The sequence below is a fragment of the Nicotiana sylvestris genome, chromosome 10, assembly GCF_000393655.2.
Source record: "Nicotiana sylvestris chromosome 10, ASM39365v2, whole genome shotgun sequence".
NCBI classification, from domain to species: domain Eukaryota; kingdom Viridiplantae; phylum Streptophyta; class Magnoliopsida; order Solanales; family Solanaceae; genus Nicotiana; species Nicotiana sylvestris.
The window spans coordinates 164314460-164333092 of record NC_091066.1 but is presented as its reverse complement, the minus strand read 5'-3'; the positions used below and the strand labels follow the sequence as shown (position 1 = coordinate 164333092).

The following is an 18633-nucleotide window of genomic DNA, read 5'->3' as shown; positions in this document are numbered from 1 at the left end:
AACTTGATCTTCACCAAAAACGAATTTTGTGCTTTAGTTTAGTAGAAATCCATGGTTTTGGTTTTTGATGAAACTACAGCTTCTTGTTCCTACGGAGGAGAGAGAGGGATAGAGATAGAAAGATAGAGATAGAAAGAGAGAGAGAGAGAGGTAGATAGTTATTCTTCTTTGTTTATGAAGAGTAGAAGAATAGGGAGTTTATGGAAAAATATGAAATAAAATGGTTCCCCAACTACTAAATATTCTTAGATAAATACAAAAGGTTGGAAACCCAAAATTTAATTATATACTATATTTACTAACAACTCGTCAAAATAATATTAAGTGTTACATATAGCAACACCATGGAACTTCATTGTCAATATTAACACAACCTAAAGTAAGAAATTTTCATATATTGACCATTCTATATTTAGGAAGTGCAAAGTAAAATATTTCCTCGTTATAAAAAAAATGCTCAATAAAGAATGCAAATATTGTAAAAATTTTGGGGTGTTACAACTCTCTCTCCCTAAAAAAAAATTTAGTCTCGAAATTTACCTTGTACTAGTCCCGAAACAAATGTGGATATTGAACTCGTATATCCTCTTCTCGCTCCCAGGTAGCTTCTTTGCCTGAATGATTTCTCCAAAGAACCTTCACTAATGGGATTTTCTTATTTCTAAGCTCTTTTATCTCACGCGCTAAGATTTGGATTGGTTCTTCTTCATATGTCAAATCAGGATTAACCTCAATAGACTCAATAGGAAGAACATGAGATGGATCTGAGCGGTATTTTCGAAGCATAGAAACATGAAAGACGTTGTGGATCTTACCTAATTCAGGTGGCAAAGCTAGCTTATATGCAACCGGACCAATTCTTTCAAGTATTTCATAAGGTCCAATGAATCGAGGACTAAGTTTACCTTTTTGGCCAAATCTCATAATCTTCTTCCATGGAGAAACCTTTAAAAATACCTTATCGCCCACCTGATGCTCAATTTCACGCCTTTTAAGATCAGCATAGGACTTTTGTCTGTCTGAAGAAATTTTCAAACGATCCTTGATGATTTTTACCTTATCTTCAGTTTGTTGCACAATCTCAGGACCCACAAATTTTCTTTCACCAACCTCATTCCAACAAAGAGGTGTTCTACATTTTCTCCCATATAAAGCTTCATAAGGAGGCATGCCTATACTTGATTGGTAGCTATTATTATAAACAAATTCTATTAGGGCCAAATGTTTGTCCTAACTACCCTTAAACTCAATAATGCAGGCTCGAAGCATATCCTCCAAGATTTGTATTACCCTTTCAGACTGGCCATCTGTTTGTGGATAGAAAGCGGTACTAAAATTCACCTTGGAACCCAAAGCTTCTTGCAAGCTAGACCAAAATCTGGATGTAAACCTCGGATCTCTATCAGACACAATAGAAACATGGATTCCATGCAACTTCACAATCTCATTAATGTATAATTCTGCTAAACGTTCTAGTGAGTAGTCCATTCTGATTGCCAAGAAATGAGCACTCTTAGTCAGTCTATCTACAATGACCCAAATTGCATCATGATTTCTTTGAGTGCGTGGAAGTCCAGAAACAAAGTCCATCGTTATCCTTTCCCATTTCCATTCAGGTATTGACAAAGGTTGTAGGAGACCAGCTGGGACTTGATGTTCAACCTTTATTTGTTGACATACCAAGCATTTAGAAATGAACTCTGCAATGTCTTTCTTCATACCACTCCACCAATAGTGCTCCTTAATGGTCCGATACATTTTAGTACCTCCAGGATGCATTGCATAAGGTGAACTATGTGCTTCAATTAAGATCTGCTTTCTCAATTCATCATCATTAGGAACACACAACCTATTTTTATAAAATAAGGTACCATCTTTCCTTAATGAAAAATTTGATTCTCTTCCATTTTGGACTTCTTCAACCCGTTTCACCAGTTTCTCATCTAACTTCTGTGCTTCTTGGACTTGCTCAAGTAAGACTGGCTTGAATTGCAAATTATCAATGATAGAACCATTAGAATTAAATGAAAGGCAAACATTCATGGCTCTTAATTCAAGAAGCAAAGGCAATGGACTTAGAGTTAAACTTGCAAGAGAATTGCGACTCAACGCATCTGCAACCACATTGGCTTTACCAGGATGATAATCAATCGTGCAATCATAATCTTTGATGAGTTCAAGCCATCTACGCTGTCTCAAGTTCAACTCTTTTTGTGTACCAAGTACTTCAAACTCTTGTGATCAGTAAATATGTGACACTTCTCTCCGTATAAGTAATGCCTCCAAATTTTTAAGGCAAAAACAATGGCAGCAAGTTCAAGATCGTGAGTGGGATAATTCAACTCATGTGATTTCAACTTTTGAGGGGCATAAGCAATTACTTTCCCTTCTTGCATCAAAACACAACCCAAGCCACGATGAGATGCATCACTGTATACCACATAATCTTTTCCTTCAACTGGCAAAGAAAGTATTGGAGCTTGTGTCAATAAGGATTTGAGCTTTTCAAAGCTCTCTTGACACTTGTCATCCCATACAAATTTGGTGTCTTTCCCCAAAAGTTTGGTCAAGGGAGAAGCTATAATAGAGAAGCCCTTCACAAACCTTCTGTAGTATCCTGCTAAACCCAAGAAACTTCTTATCTCAGTTGGAGTTTTAGGGAGTTTCAAATCAACAATAGCTTGAATCTTACTAGGATCAACCTTCACACCTTCAGATGATACAATGTGCCCTAAAAAAGCCACTTCATTCAGCCAGAATTCACATTTGGAAGCTTCGCGTAGAGTTGTCTCTCTTTCAGAATTTGCATGACAATTCAGATATGCTTATCATGATCTTCTCTATTCTTAGAATAGACTAAAATGTCATCAATAAACACCACCACAAATTGATCGAGATAAGGCTTGAATACACGGTTCATTAGATCCATAAATGCAACAGGAGCATTTGTCAAACCAAATGGCATTACCAAAAATTCATAATGGCCATACCTGGTCCTAAAAGCAGTTTTAGGAACATCTTGCTCCCTCACACGCAACTGATAATATCCAGACCTCAAGTCAATTTTTGAGAATAAGCTGGCACCCTGCAGTTGGTCAAACAAGTCATCGATTCTAGGCAGTGGGTATTTGTTCTTGATTGTTACCTTGTTCAGCTGTCGGTAATCAATACAAAGCCTAAGAGTGCCATCTTTCTTTTTCACAAATAAAACAGGAGCTCCCCAAGGTGAAATACTGGGACGGATGAAACCTTTCTTAAGAAGTTCTTGCAATTGAGCCTTCAACTCTTTTAATTCAGCTGGAGCCATTCTATAAGGAGCGATAGAAATAGGAGTAGTTCCAGGGACAAGATATATAGGAAATTCAATCTCCCTTTCTGGAGGCAACCCAGGAAGATCATCAGGAAATACATCAGGAAAGTCGCACACAGTTGGTATGTCCTTAAGACTTGGACTCCTCAATCGTGTATCGACTATATGAGCAAGATAGGCATCACAACCTTGACAAATCATCTTCCTTGCCAAGACCGTAGAAATAATATTAGATGTCAATGATCTTTCTCCTTGAACTACCATGTGTGAATATGCAGGAGTTTTAAATGTCACTTGCTTCAACCTACAATCAACCAATGCATGGTGCCTATGGATCCAATCCATGCCAACAATAACATCATAGTCTCGGAAGGGCATTTCAAGCAAGTCGACAGGGAATACCAGATTTTGAATCATGAATGGACAATCTCGGTAAATCTTGTTAACAACGGCTTGATGACCTAATGGACTCATGACCAGCACATCAAAGTCAAGTCTCACAGATTTAACAGTATCGAGAAATGCAAGTGATGAGCAAACATAAGAGTGCGAAGATCCAGGATCAAATAATGTAACAACAGATATGCCAAATAAGTGAAATTTACCAGCAACTACGTCCGGACCATCCTGGTCATTCTTCTATCTCATAGCATAAACTCGTGCAACAGCTCTCGACCCACCAGCCTGATTAGCTACACTCGAACCCGCTGCTTGCATATTTTAAGGTCTAGCACTACTATTAGCTTGAGAATGAGTAGTGACAGGATTTTGAACTGATCCTTCTGTATGTGTATAAGAAAGAGGATTAGGATTAGGACAATCCTTCACTTTATGATCCATACTTCCACAATTAAAACAAGTACCAAAAGCTCGTCTACATGCACGGTGCACCATAATGATTCTTCCCGCACTGTGCACAAGTAGGTGTATGAGTTTTGCCTTGGCCATAACTTGGAGTACTGGCAGTAGAAAAATTTGACTTATTATGCTTATGATGTAATGATTTATGTGTACTCTCGGTCTTGGAATAGTCAAACTTTCCCTTTTTGGATGGATCGCCATATTCTGAATTACCCTTCCTAAACTTGTTTTCTCTCCTACTAGCTTCTTCCTTGTCAATTCTTTCCCAAGTAAGTGCAGCTGAAATCAGCTTGGAAAAATTATCAAGTTGTAAGATTGCCACTGATTTTCGAATGTAACCATTCAAACCTTCTTCAAATCTTCTGCACTTGTCTCTTTCACCATCAATAATACCTTTAGCATAGCGAGAAAGCCTGAGAAAGTTTTGTTGATATTCTGCAATAGACATACTCCCTTGTCTTAAATTCAGAAACTCTTTCTTTTTAGCATCACAATAGACAGGGGGAACATATTTTGCACGAAATGATTTCACAAAGTCATCCCAAGTCAGCACCGAAGGTTTTGCTTTTGTATTTGGCACACTTACCCACCAATCATAGGCATTTTTTTGTAAAAGGGAGATAACATACTTAAATTTGGCAGCATTAGTACACTCCAGTTGTTCAAAGACCCTCTCCATGCGCTCGAGCCATTGTTCAGCTACCGTGGGATCTGTAGTGCCTTCAAATTCAACTCTGCCCATTTTTCTCATCATCTCAAAATTCATTTCACTAGGTTCTCACATTGTACCAGCTAAGTGACGAAAGAATTCAGCCATCTGCTGGAATGAGGGAGTCATAAATGGAGTATTATGACTCATTGCTCTTGGATTACTGCCCATTTCATTTCCACTAACACGAGGATGATTTAGGTTAGGCAAGAGTTCCTCATTTCCTCCCTAAAGGTGAGGCATGGCATTATACTGGGCCTGACTTTCATCAATGGATTCAACAGCTCTATTCGAAGAAGAGGCCATATTAAAAGTCCTATAAAAGATAAGATCACACTGCATTAGGGACATGTACATGATTCATATGCACACAAAATACAATAAATTAAATTAAACAAGTATGCAAAAATTTATAAACTCCAAGTCATTTTAAAGAAAGGAAATAACAACAAATACTAGGTACTATCACAACAAAACAAATCCTAGAATCACAAACCGTGACTCTGATACCAAAACTTATAGCAACTCCTTTAGGAGAGTACTACTTAGGAAAACAAATCTAATTTCCTACTTACAAAATATTAAAAGAGATATTAATAAAAATATTTAGAATAATTTTGGTAGCGGAAGTTGGCCCATGCGGAAAGGTTGGAAGTGCAATATATATATATATATATATATATTTTGAAAATACACCATAATTTTATTTTAAATGAAATACAATATCAAAACATTAACAGATTAAAGCAACTTCCTAACTGATTTATACAATCATTCAAAATTACTGCAAGTTTATATTGTACATAAATTTCAAACTATCGGGTATATACAAAAACAAAGGAAACTAGTTTTCTCCTTTTCTACATATTTACAAGAGAAAGTGTAAATTCAGCATATTACAAGACTTGCGTTATTAAAAAACCCTAATACAATAAAATAGGTTACAAATTCAAGCTACAAGATTTTGGTCTTTAACATCCAACAAGCCTCCAAATAACATAAGTGTGACATATATATAAATATATATATATATATATATGTATATATCATGTATATCATGTATATCATGTACATGTCCCAAAACTATGCAAACCAAGGTGCATATGCAAATGTGATCTCCATAAATTCTCCCAAAGAGACTACTTCACCCTGGCCATCTTCAGATTTCATCCCGAACATTTCCTACGATAGAAAACAACTATCGCTAAGCATAAAGCTTAGTGGTGTATAAACTTTAGGCTTGGAGTCATTAAATTCTCCAATTCCCCTTTTCAGTCATAGTTAGCTCAATTTAACATAATTTAAAACAAGTGAACAAATATATCAAACATACCAATATCAAACTTTGAAGTGTTTCCAAATATCAATAACAATGTTCAAGAGTCTAGAAAGTGTATACTATCAATTTAAGAAAGTATACCAAATATCCATTTTTCGCCTAATATGTACGTCATGCCATCACACTAAGCATAATCAGATATCAAGATGGACCGAAGCCCCAAATTAAGTAGGTTCAAAACCCAATAGACAAGAGAATCAAGAACCATATTAAAAATGGCTTCCTAGTTCGTACTTAACACGGACAAGTTCCATAATTCAAGACGAACTACAAATCCAAAGTCAAGATGGCAAAAGATCCGAATCAAGAGGCATGCCAAGTGAGTGACAAAGTCACTGCCACAAGAAGGACAAAGTCCCAACAAGAATGCAAAATGATCAAACAATCCGTACGAATGGACGACTTAGCAAATATCTTACAATACTTGATATAGTACGAATATAATAATATAAATTAAAGCCAAGAAAAATAAAATATCAGGTTATTTCAACATATTTCCAGCAAGCAAAAAGAGTACAAGTTTATACACAAACCTTGGTGTTTTACCACAAAACAATTCAATCACAACTTGGGGACGTTCGAATTGTCTACGCCGTAAACAAACCAAATCTGTCCACTTCCTCAAACGCTTCCCCTTTGATTTTTTTTCAAAGGTTTATATACCTTAAATACATAATCAAATATTTAAATAAGTTCAGTGATTTAGCAAGTCAAACTAAATATGATATTGGTGAAAATTACCCAAAAACGTTTGAAACAGAAATTCTGGACAGTATCACTATTTCGAGTTGTGACTCAGTTTGGAAGATCTATATGGACAAACTAGACTTTATAGTCTTCACAAAAGTTGTAGATCTATATCTTAGCATTTCAAAACATCTTGAATCACCACCATATCAATTTGGAACAAAAAGTTATGCTAAACTTACTAACAGCAGTACATGGAGTATTTCAAAAACTGAAAATCTGGGCAGCACCTGTCCTGTACTTTTTGACCCTTTTTCAGGTATATACCAACAAAACAAGATTTTTGTACCTTCATAAAAATTATATATTTATGAAATATCTTTCCAGAAAGTCCTGGATCACTTAAATCGGAGCTCTGTACAAAAAGATATGTAGAAAATACTAGTAGGTGTCTAGTATAAAAACGAGTTTAGAAACTTACCAAGAGGAGCAACTTGATCTTCACCAAAAACGAATTTTGTGCGTTGGTTTAGTAGAAATCCATGGTTTTGTTTTTTGATAAAACTACAGCTTCTTGTTCCTACGGAGGAGATAGAGAGATAGAGATAGAAAGATAGAGATAGAAAGAGAGAGAGAGGTAGATAGTTATTCTTCTTTGTTTATGAAGAGTAGAAGAATAGGGAGTTTATGGACAAATATGAAATAAAATGGTTCTCCAACTACTAAATATTCTTAGATAAATATAAAAGGTTGGAAACCCAAAACTTAATTATATACTATATTTACTAACAACTCGTCAAAATAATATTAAGTGTTACATATAGCAACACCATGGAACTTCATTGCCAATATTAACACAACCTAAAGTAAGAAATTTTTATATATTGACCATTCTATATTTAGGAAGTGCAAAGTAAAATATTTCCTCGTTATAAAAAAAATGCTCAATCAAGAATGCAAATATTGTAAAAATTTTGGGGTGTTACAAGTAGGGGAGGGAACCTTGAGATAACCTCAATTTTCGCCTTATCAACCTCAATCCCTCTTTTTGAAATTTTGTGACCCAACACAATTCCTTCTTCTACCATAAAATGGCATTTCTCCCAATTCAGAACCAAGTTTGTGTCTTCGCATCGGGCCAACACACGATCCAAGTTTTGCAAGCATTCACCAAATGAGTCCCCAACCACACTAAAATCATCCATGAAGACCTCCAATATGTCCTCCACCATGTCGGTGAAGATTTCCATCATACATCGTTGGAAGGTCGTCGGTGCATTACATAATCCAAATGGCATTCGAGAGAAGGCGAATGTGCCATAAGGACATGTGAAGGTTGTCTTTTCTTGGTCATCCGGGGCAATGAGAATTTGGTTATAGCCTGAATACCCATCCAGAAAACAATAGAAAACCCAGCCCGCAAGACGATCAAGCATTTGGTCCAAGAATGACAATGGGAAATGATCCTTTCTAGTCACCTTGTTCAACTTCCGGTAGTCCATGCATACCCTCCAACCCGTCACAGTACGAGTCGGAATAAGTTCATTGTTGTCATTGGTCACCACTGTCATTCCTCCCTTCTTTGGCACACATTGTACCAGAGAAGTCCACGAACTGTCAGAAATTGGATACACCACACCGGCGTCAAGCCACTTGATGACTTCCTTTTTGACCACCTCTTGCATGGCCTCATTGAGTCTCCTTTGATGTTCAAGAGACGGCCTAGCATCCTCCTCCAATATTATCTTGTGCATGCAAAATGCGGGGCTAATACCCCGAATATCCGCCAAGGTCCATCCAATCGCCCGCTTGCACTTTTGAAGAACCGCCAAAGTGGCATCAACCTGCACGTTAGTCAAGCAAGAAGAAAGAATAACCGGTAAAGTGAAATTAGGACCAAGAAATTCATACCTGAGGTGAGGAGGAAGTGGTTTCAACTCCAACATCGGTGGCTCCTCAATAGATGGCTTGGTGGGTGGAGTTTTGTGATTTTCAAGATCAAGAGATAACTTCCTCGGTTCATAAGAATATAAGCCCATGCCATGTAATGCGTTCACACACTCCACCCTTCTAGCATCATCATCAACATCCATGTTTAATAGCACAGTCTCAAGCGGGTCCTCAACATTTGCCTTTGCGCTTGTGTCATCCACTATCACCGCCGTGACAATGTCAACAAACGAACATATCTCGGTGCTATCCGGTTGCCTCATTGATTTGCACACGTGGAACACCACCTTTTCATCTCCAACACGGAAGGTCAATTATCCCGCTTCCATATCAACCAAGGCCTTCCCTGTAGCTAGGAAGGGCCTTCCAAGAATGATAGGCACCTCGAAATCCACTTCGCAATCCAAGATCACGAAATCGGCCGGCAATATGAACTTATCAGCACGAACAAGGACATCATCAATAATCCCCAAAGGCCGCTTCATTGACCGGTCCACCATTTGAAGCCTCATAGAAGTTGGACGAGGTTGTCCGATACCCAAGGTATTGAAGACCGAATATGGCATGAGATTTATACTTTCCCCAAGTCACAAAGGGCTTTTGCAAAGTCGACACTTCCAATGGTACATGGGATAGTGAATACACCAGGATCCTCAAGTTTTGGAGCCATAGAATACACAATTGCGCTCACTTGATGGGTCATCTTGATTGTCTCACACTCCATTGATCTCTTTTTTGTAACCAAATCTTTCATGAACTTTGTGTATCCCGACATTTGCTCGAGTGCCTCCACCAAAGGCACGTTGATAGTCAAACTCTTCATCATTTCAATGAATTTCTTATATTGGTTGTCACCCTTTTGCTTGGCCAACCGTTGAGGATAGGGCGGAGGAGGTCTAGGCAAGGGTGCCTTGGCTGTTGGCACCACTGGTTCAGGCATATAAATGACGTGTTCCCTAGACGGGTTCACGGCCTCTTGAGTCTCCTCCTCACCCTCATCAATTTCAATTCTCACATCATCACTTGCACTTTGTTCCACAACATCCTCAACTACCAACGGGATCTCATCATTTCGTAACTCATCTTCATCTACCGCAACTTGGTTTCCTCTTGAGGCATGCACATCACCGCCTCTTCCACTTCGCGTTGTTACTGCCATCACATGATTATTGTGCCCACCCTTGGGGTTTACTACCGTATCACTTGGTAGAGCACCCTTTGGGCGAGTATTTAAAGACTGAGAGATTTGGCCTAATTGCACTTCCAAGTTCCGGATAAATGTGTTATGCGAAGCTAATTGGGCCTCGGAATCTTGGTTCTTTTTCATCATCTGCTCGAACATGCTTTCAATTCTCCCCATATCGCTTCCGTACGAACTCGGACCTTGAGAAGGAAAGTGGGGTGGATTGTTCGGTTGTTGGTACAGGGGGGCCCTGTGAAAACCTTGCCCCCGGTTGCCTTGGTTACCGCCATTGTTCCACCCTCCTTGATTGTTGTAGTTGCCCCAATTATTGTTATTACCATGCCAATTTCCTTGGTTGCCTTGATTACCCCAATTGTTATTTTGGTTGTTGTTATCCAATTACCTCCGCCTTGTTGTTGATTTCCCCAATTACCTTGAGGACGCCATTGTTGGTTTGAGGAGTTACCTCTATTCCCTTGATAGTTGTTGACATATTGGACCTCTTCGCTTTGATCCTCATAGCACTCATTTGAATAACCACCACCATCATTGTTGTTGTCATATTGTTCACAATTACCTTGAGGTTGTTGCCCTCTTTGCCTCCTTTTCAACATAGAAACACCTTCCATTGGGTTGACTTGGCGCGGGTTTTGGACTTGTTGCAATTGCGCCTTTTCCAATTGATTCATAGTTGTTTTAAGCTCCGCTATAGCTTGGCCATGATCGTGCAATTCCTTGTGCAAATGGATGACCATGGGGTCACCTTGGGGCACGTTTGCTTGGCTTTGCCATGCCGAAGAGGTGTCGGCCATTTCATCAAGTACATCACATGCCTCTTGGTAAGAAAGTTTCATAAAGTTCCCTCCGGCCAATTGGTTCACAATGCATTGATTTGTGGTGTTGATGCCCCGATAAAAGGTTTGTTAAATCATAACCTCGGTCATGTCGTTATTAGGGCACTCTTTCACCATTGTTATATATCTTTCCCATATCTCATGCAAAGGTTCCGTTGGCTCTTGCTTGAAAGCTAGAATTTCATCCTGAAGAGCTTCCATATGACTTGGAAAGAAGAACTTGGCAATAAATTTGTCCGCCAATTCATCCCATGTTGTAATAGAATGATTGGGGAGCCTTTCTAACCAATCCAATGCTTTACCCCGAAGAGAAAATGGGAAAAGCCTCAATCTCAACGCATCCTCGGACACGTTTGTCTGCTTGCTACCCCAACATGTATCCACGAACCCCTTCAAGTGCTTGTAGGTATTTTGATCAGAGGAACCCGTGAAATAACCTCTTTGCTCGAGCAAGGTCAGCATAACATTTGTGATTTGAAAGTTCCCCACCCGGATTCGGGGAGAAACAATAGCACTGACGTATCCTTGATTTGGTAGAACTCTGGGAGCCACTCTCGGCGGTGTAGGAGGGGGGTATGGAATGTTGTTGTTCTTATTTGTATTTATATTGACATGTCGGCCTCTCCATGGAAGTTTAGGTAAGACCTCATCTTGTTCTAGATCCTCTACCTCCTCCCCCGCTATCACATTGCTGAGAGGGTCATTTGCATTAAGAGCCATTGTACCTGATTGATTGACACAAACAAAGTTAGTAAATAAGAAGGAAAGAGAAGCAAAACACAATACTAGCTACACAAATAGTCAACACCGTAAAGCTCCCCGGCAACGGCGCCAAAAAGTGATCACAGCGGACTCAACCTAAGGAAGAGTGGGCGCTAATACCTTTACCCAATAGCGGTATCGGGGTCAATTTTCCACAGAGAGCTTCAATTTGGAGTTGAGTGTTTGTATGGTCTATGACTATGTTTTAGCTCCTAATTGATCTTTTAACATTTTCGGTTTTCTTTTGACTATCAACTACAATTTATCAACTACAAGTTTAAAGCTAAGTTAGGCTAAGATATTGATTCTAAGTTGTATGCAATATAGAGAAAGACACTAGGGTCGTGGCATGTACCTAGGTGGTCAACTAACGGGTAGAGATTCCTAATGCAAGATGATGAATATGGGACTTATGCTATAACCATTGCACTTTTGTACCCACTCTCAGACCTCTTGGTAGAGAGAGTGATTTTGCCTAATTGACTCTCTCGAGACCAATTAGGTAGGCCAATTTGCCCAAGAAACTTATGGTTCAAGTTGGGTAATTACTCTCTCGAGGTTTAACCCGTTAATTGGGACTACCATTCTCATGGGTCCATCCCAATTCCTTGTTGGAATTAATCTTGGGGTCATAGACTCTCTTTATCAAGAAGAGTCAAGACTCACTAAGCTAGACTTAGTGTTTGCAACCACCAAATCTTAATGAAAACATAAGATTAATCCAAATAACAAATACCCAACATCGTTCATGCACTAAACAATCACACCCATTAATTACCCACACTAGGGTTGAGCCACAACCCTAGCTAATAGGTTTAGCTAGCCATAATAGAAACAGAAATTAAAGAAATAGTAGATGAAATTGACATAATAATTAACTACAATGTTAATCTACTCAAATCCACATTAATACTAGAAGAAATTGCCCAAAATAGGCTAAAACCATCAAGTCTCGAGTTCAGTTGCTATCTGATGAAAAACCAAAACTGAAAAACTCCACCTAAAGAGTAAAATGTTCTATTTATACTACACAGGAAAAACCAGACAAAAATACCCCTGAGGGTCTGGCGCGGACCGCGCACAAATGACGCGCGGTCGCATAAGGGTTTGGTTCTTCATATCTTGCTTCTGACACTGGGGATGCGGACCGCACAAATGTGACACGCGGCCGCGTAGGGTGTTTCCACGTGGACCGTGCTGATTAGGTGTGCGACTGCGTGGGCTTTTGTCTTGAATGACTGAGTCTCTGACACTCTTGGGTGCGGACCGCGTGGAAAGGAGCGCGGACCGCACTTCTTGACTTAGAAATTGCATGGTCTCTGAACTATCCTGCGCGGCCACGTGGCAAAACAGTGCGGACCGCGCAGATTGACCTTGAAATAGCCCAGCCTCTGAACTCTCCTGTGCGGCCGCGTGACACATCAGTGCGGACCGCACAGGTCATTTTGTTCCCCACTTCAGTTGTCTTTTGACACTTGGAAGATTTCACTCCTTTTTGAGCCGATCTTTGGTATTTGTCATCTTGTCGCTCAAACCTGCAATCAAGCGCAACTTAGAAGTATTTTGGGACTAATTTATGACAGTTAATGCACAAAGCTTAGGTAAGAATGGGTATAAAACATGTAGAAATCACAGTTATCAGCAGCCCTTATGATCTTTCTGGTGTTTTTGATGGCTTGGCGGGCTTGCGGGTTCAATCTAATCATGCCTCGTCCCCTACCCCGGGAGGACTCTTCTTTTCCTTTCTATTTATCGCCTTTGCCTCATGATTTCACCATTATCTACAAAGAGAACAAATTCTATTCTTGTTAGTATCCCAATAACAGATGAAACAATGCAGAAAAAAATTTGTAGACAGTCAGAATTGTAGACTGCACAAAATGAAGTGCGGCTGCAAAGAAGCTATTGCGGACCGCATAAAATGCACCGTGGTCCGCACTGAGGTATGGATAAGACTACCTACTCTCTGATTCTAGGCACCGCGAACCACACAAAATGCATTGCGGTCCTCATTAGGGCACCGCGAACCGCAAAAATCCATCGTGACCGCGATCCTCAATTATCAGTTTTTAGAAGTTTCACCACCGCGGTCCGCACAAAATAGCATTGCGGACCGTACAGAACAAACACAGACCGCACAAAAATCCACCGCAGTTTGCGGTAAGTGTTACCCAACAACACCAACCTAGGGTTTCAATTTTTCACATTTTTAGTCCAATTTTTTCACCTATTATTGATCCCCTAGGTGTTGAATCAATGTTTTTAACTAATTAATCCTAATTTAAACATGATTAAACAAACCTACGATACAGAATTGAAAGAAAACGGGAAGAAAAAGAAGAAAAAACTAAGAAAAATAAAAGTTAAAAGAAAATAACAAAGTTAAATAACTAAGATAAAATTAAAATTACCAGAAGTGAGATGCAATGTAGTTTAACGAGATTTAGCAGTTGAATTCAAGCAAGTATGAGGGATGAACAGTGATTTTTTAGCTTTTGAGTGCAAAGGGTCGAAAAGTTTGAAATGAGGGCCTCAGGTCCTATTTACAGAAAAAAGAACTGGGGCCCATCTCACCTACTCACCGTGGACCGCACAAAATGGCACCGCGGTCCGCGGTACTCAAAAACAAGTGGCATTAGGGATATGTCCACTGCGGACCGCAAGAAATGCAATACGGCCGCAGTGGTCCACCGCAGACCGTACAAAATGCATTACGGCCGCGATGACAAACTTTAGAAACTCATCATTTTTAACTCTGCGATCCGCATTGAATTGTTGCCCCCGCAAAGAGGCCACTGCGTTTCACACAAAATGCATTGCGGCCGCAGTGCAAACTTCACAGAGAGTGCATTTTTCCAACTTGGTCCTGCACTGCATCAAAATAATCCTACAACATCTCACAACCAGTTAGTCCAAAAGCAAATCTTATACTACAAAGAAAATCAAAGAAAACAAAAAGAAAGACACATGGGTTGCCTCCCAAGAAGTGCCTGATTTAACGTCGCAATACAACGCATGTTACTATCAAATCACTTTAGATGGAGTAGTGCCACCACGTGGCTGTCATCAATCTTGCCCAAGTAGTGCTTGACTCTGTGCCTATTAACTCTGAAAACCTTCCCATATTTGTTCTTCAAGTCAAGTGCACCAAACGGAGTCACAAACACCACTTCAAAAGGTCTACTCCATTTTGACTTAAGCTTTCCCAGAAACAGACGTAATCGATAATTGAACAAGAGAACCAAATCACCCACTTTGAACTCTTTGCCACGAGCATATTTATCATGAAGGTACTTCATTTTGTCCTAGTACAAGGACAAACTGGAGTAGTATTCAATTCAAACTCCACACTACTAAAAAGTAGGAAGAGAGGGTCGCAATAGTTTTTACCCGATATGAGGGTCGGGATCGATTTCCACAGGGAGCTAGGAATGGGGTTGAGTATCTATCTAGATTAGAAGTGTGTATTTGTTCCAAAGGTCACTTCCATACATTTTTTGGGGTTTTAGACTATAAACTACTATTACCAAGCTATTAATTGAAACTAAATTATGCTACGAGATAATTGTTAGGTTGTACCTAATGGGAAGAAGGGCACTAGGGTCGTGACATTACCTAGGTGACTAATTTACGGGTAAAAGTTATTAAAGTTCGATTGACATAATTGGAGCTTATGCTATAACCGTTGCACAATTTTACCCACTCTCACACCTCTCGGTAGAGAGAGTGATTTTGCCCAATTGACTCTCTTGAGACCAAATGGGTAGGCAAATTAGATCAAGCAACTAGGGTTCAAGTAGGGTGATTACTCTCTCGAGGTTTAACCCGTTAAACGGGACTATCAATTCTCTTGAGTCCATCCCAATTCCTTGTTGGGTCAGTTTTGGAGACTTAGGCTCTCTTTCTCAAGAAGAGCCAAGTCAACTTAGCACAAACCAGTGTTTGCAACCACCAATTTATAGATTAAACCATAAAATTGACCCAAATAACAAACACTCATAGTCAATCTAACAATAAATGACAACACCCATCAATTACCCACACTAGGGTTGAGCCACAACCCTAGCTAATGGGTTTAGCTACTCATGCTTGAAGAAGAAAATAAAGAAATAGATGAAGAACAAGGCATATTAATTAAATGCTAATGTAAATATAGAGAATCTATCGTTAATTTGAAGCTAAGATGCCAAAAATGGCTACAAATGAGGTTCCCATGAGCGCAGCTCAGCTCTGATATATCTGATGATCTAAAAAATGGTAAAATGTTCTATTTATACTAGGCTGAAAAAACTGAACAAAAATACCCCTGCGGGGTTAGTGCGGGCCACATAAAATGGACCGCGACCGCACTAGGCTCCTGGACTTCATTTCTGGGCTCTCTGAACTTGGGCTCCGCGGACCGCGTAGAATGGACCGCGACTGCGGAGGCAGCTATCGCGGTCCGCACATCAATGACCGCGGATTGCATTGGTATTTCCCATCTCTCTAAATATCTCTTCCGCGGACCGCACAAAAAGGTAGCGTGGCCACAGAGCCTTCACCGCGGACCGTGAAATGTGTACCGCGACTGCATTACCTGAAGCCCATTTTTGCCAACTCTCTAAACCTCCTTCTGCGGACCGCACAAAAAGGAAGCCCGGCCGCGGAGCCTTCACCGCGGACTACGAAATATGTACCGCGACCGCGTTGCCTGAAGCCTGTTTTTTTCCTTCTCTATGAATCACCTAGTGCGGCCGCATTCGACTTTGTGCGGTCTGCACTAGGCTTGTTTGCCCTTAGTTTACTGTGTCTTTGATACTTGAGCAGGTTTTACTCCTTTTGAGCCCATCTTTGACATTTCGTCACTTTGTCGATCAAACCTGCAATCAAGCACAACTTATTAGCCTTTTGGACTATTTTGTAACAATTTATAATCAAAGCATAGGCAAGAAGGAGCATGAAACTCGTTAAAATCCCTACTTATCAACTCCCCCAAACTTAAGCCTTTGCTTGTCCTCAAGCAAACAAAATAAGACCCACCCCTTAAGGAAAAATCCAAGTATTTCTAACTATCCTAAAGTAACCTCAACAAGCATCAATTGGGACTAATAATTGCCCTTAATACGAATGAATCATTAAAAACATTTAAACTTTGAAAAACTATGGATCAAGTGTGACACAAGAGTATCAAGAGTTGACTCATTACATCAAAGAGCTTTCTCAATTACTTTGGTCATTGTGGAACCCAAACTCACACATCCTCAACTCTCTCTAAGTAAGCCTCACCTTTTAGAGTATTAACATACAAACCGAGGTTAATGGGAATTCACTATTCTCTCTCAAGGAAAAGTCACAAGTCTGGCTTTAAGTACCATATACTTGCCCCTCATGTAAGTATCCACTAATGTAAGCGTCCTTCAACTCAAGATCATATAGGGCTTTTGAGGAGTCAATCTGAAGACTTTGGTTCAGGGTAGGAGAAAAGTTTTGTTTAAATGGGTTCCATCTTCCCTTAAGCACTTCTTTTGATTCATTTGGCACAATTCTCTTGACTCTTTGAGTATCTTACTTCTTTTTAAGGGGTTAGAGAGGCGTAATGTTACTCTTTTTATTGCACTTTAAAGCATTTCTCCTTTTTCAATTTTTTTCCACACTTTTTTCTCTTTTGTTTTTTTTTCTTGAATCCCTTTTTATTCCTTTTCACAATGGCCTTTCTTTTTGTCTTTTTCTTTTCTTTTATTTTCTTTTTCATTGCCTTTCTTTTCTTCACTTTAGTACGTTTTACCACTTGTTCCTTCTCTCGTCTCTCCCCCCCAAACTTAGACTTTTGCCATTGCTCAAGGGAAGATCGGGTGCCGAAAGAGGGTATATTTTAGAATGGATATAGGCTGATAGTATTGGTTCTTGAAAGAAAAAAGGTTTAAGGCTCAAAAGAGTTAACTAGGGAGTATATCATTGGTGGGATATGGAATTGTTCAACTATCATTTGGATCAAGGAGAGCCTATAATCACTTCTCAAGCCAAATTTCACTTAAGATTTCGCCTCAACAGAAATTCAGGGCAAGTTCTAGATCATTGGCTCGGAACTTGGACTCACAATTCAATTTCTCACCACACAAGCTCAAGGATTGTTTCAGACATAGAGTCGGAGACCCACAACAACCTTAGACATGATTTGAGCACACAATGGTCCCGAAAGACCACATGATGATTGTTTGGTCAACACAACAGTCTCAAGGTCACGACTTTCACCATCCTAAACACAACGACTTGTCTTTGACCATGGGATCAAAGGCAACTGTGTTAGGCTCAAGTGAAGCTTTGCTTGAGGAAACCTTGACTACAAGCTACCAAAAATAGAAACAAAAACGTACTCAAACACTTAAGAAGGTTGTCACGCCATCCATCATCGGGAAGAGCCACCCAATTCACATAATACTCCACCTTTGGATAGAACCGTGACATTAAGAAAACCAAAGGCTTATTGAAAGCGCCAAAAACAAAACAAAAAGCTACGAGCCTATCTAAGGAACTAAAAACATTTTTTTTACAAAGAATAGAAAATAGAATGAATGTGTACAATAGGGGATGTGAATATACAATGAGGATGAATATATACAATAATGTAACTTTATATACAGACCAAATAAAAGATAAAAAGTGCGATAAAAGTAACTAAACGTAAAATTATATATAGACCAAAGATGAAAATCAAAAGACATAAAATGTAACAATATATACAGTCATCCAAAAATGTAGGGCGCACCCCCTCAAATAAAAACAGACATTGTCCCCAATGCCAACTAAACAAATAAGCACCAAAAAGTATAAGGAAAGGATATGGGAACTCCCTAAGCTGTGTCCGTCTGCATGGGATCATCAATGGTCCCTGGGTCATATGTATACGCGGGAACCTCAGACTGGTTCCCGGTCTCCTACTGCTTAGCTTCTAGGGCTAGGGCCTGGACTTGGATGGGTTGAATATCAGGAACATCCCAT

The 18633-nt window shown here is 39.5% G+C and overlaps 2 protein-coding genes across 2 annotated transcripts; both read right to left on the bottom strand.

Annotated features, from left to right (window-relative positions):
- Positions 1-546: 546 nt before the first annotated feature.
- Positions 547-1170, bottom strand: LOC138880213 (uncharacterized). Its single transcript, XM_070159888.1, has one exon. It carries the CDS (start codon positions 1168-1170, stop codon positions 547-549), a length of 624 nt encoding a protein of 207 aa, XP_070015989.1.
- Positions 1171-4030: 2860 nt separating this feature from the next.
- Positions 4031-4913, bottom strand: LOC138880212 (uncharacterized). The gene is made up of 2 exons (XM_070159887.1): positions 4385-4913; positions 4031-4269 (listed from the first exon to the last, which is right to left on the bottom strand). The coding sequence occupies exons 1-2, from the start codon at positions 4911-4913 to the stop codon at positions 4031-4033; spliced, it is 768 nt and encodes a 255-aa protein (XP_070015988.1).
- Positions 4914-18633: the final 13720 nt, after the last annotated feature.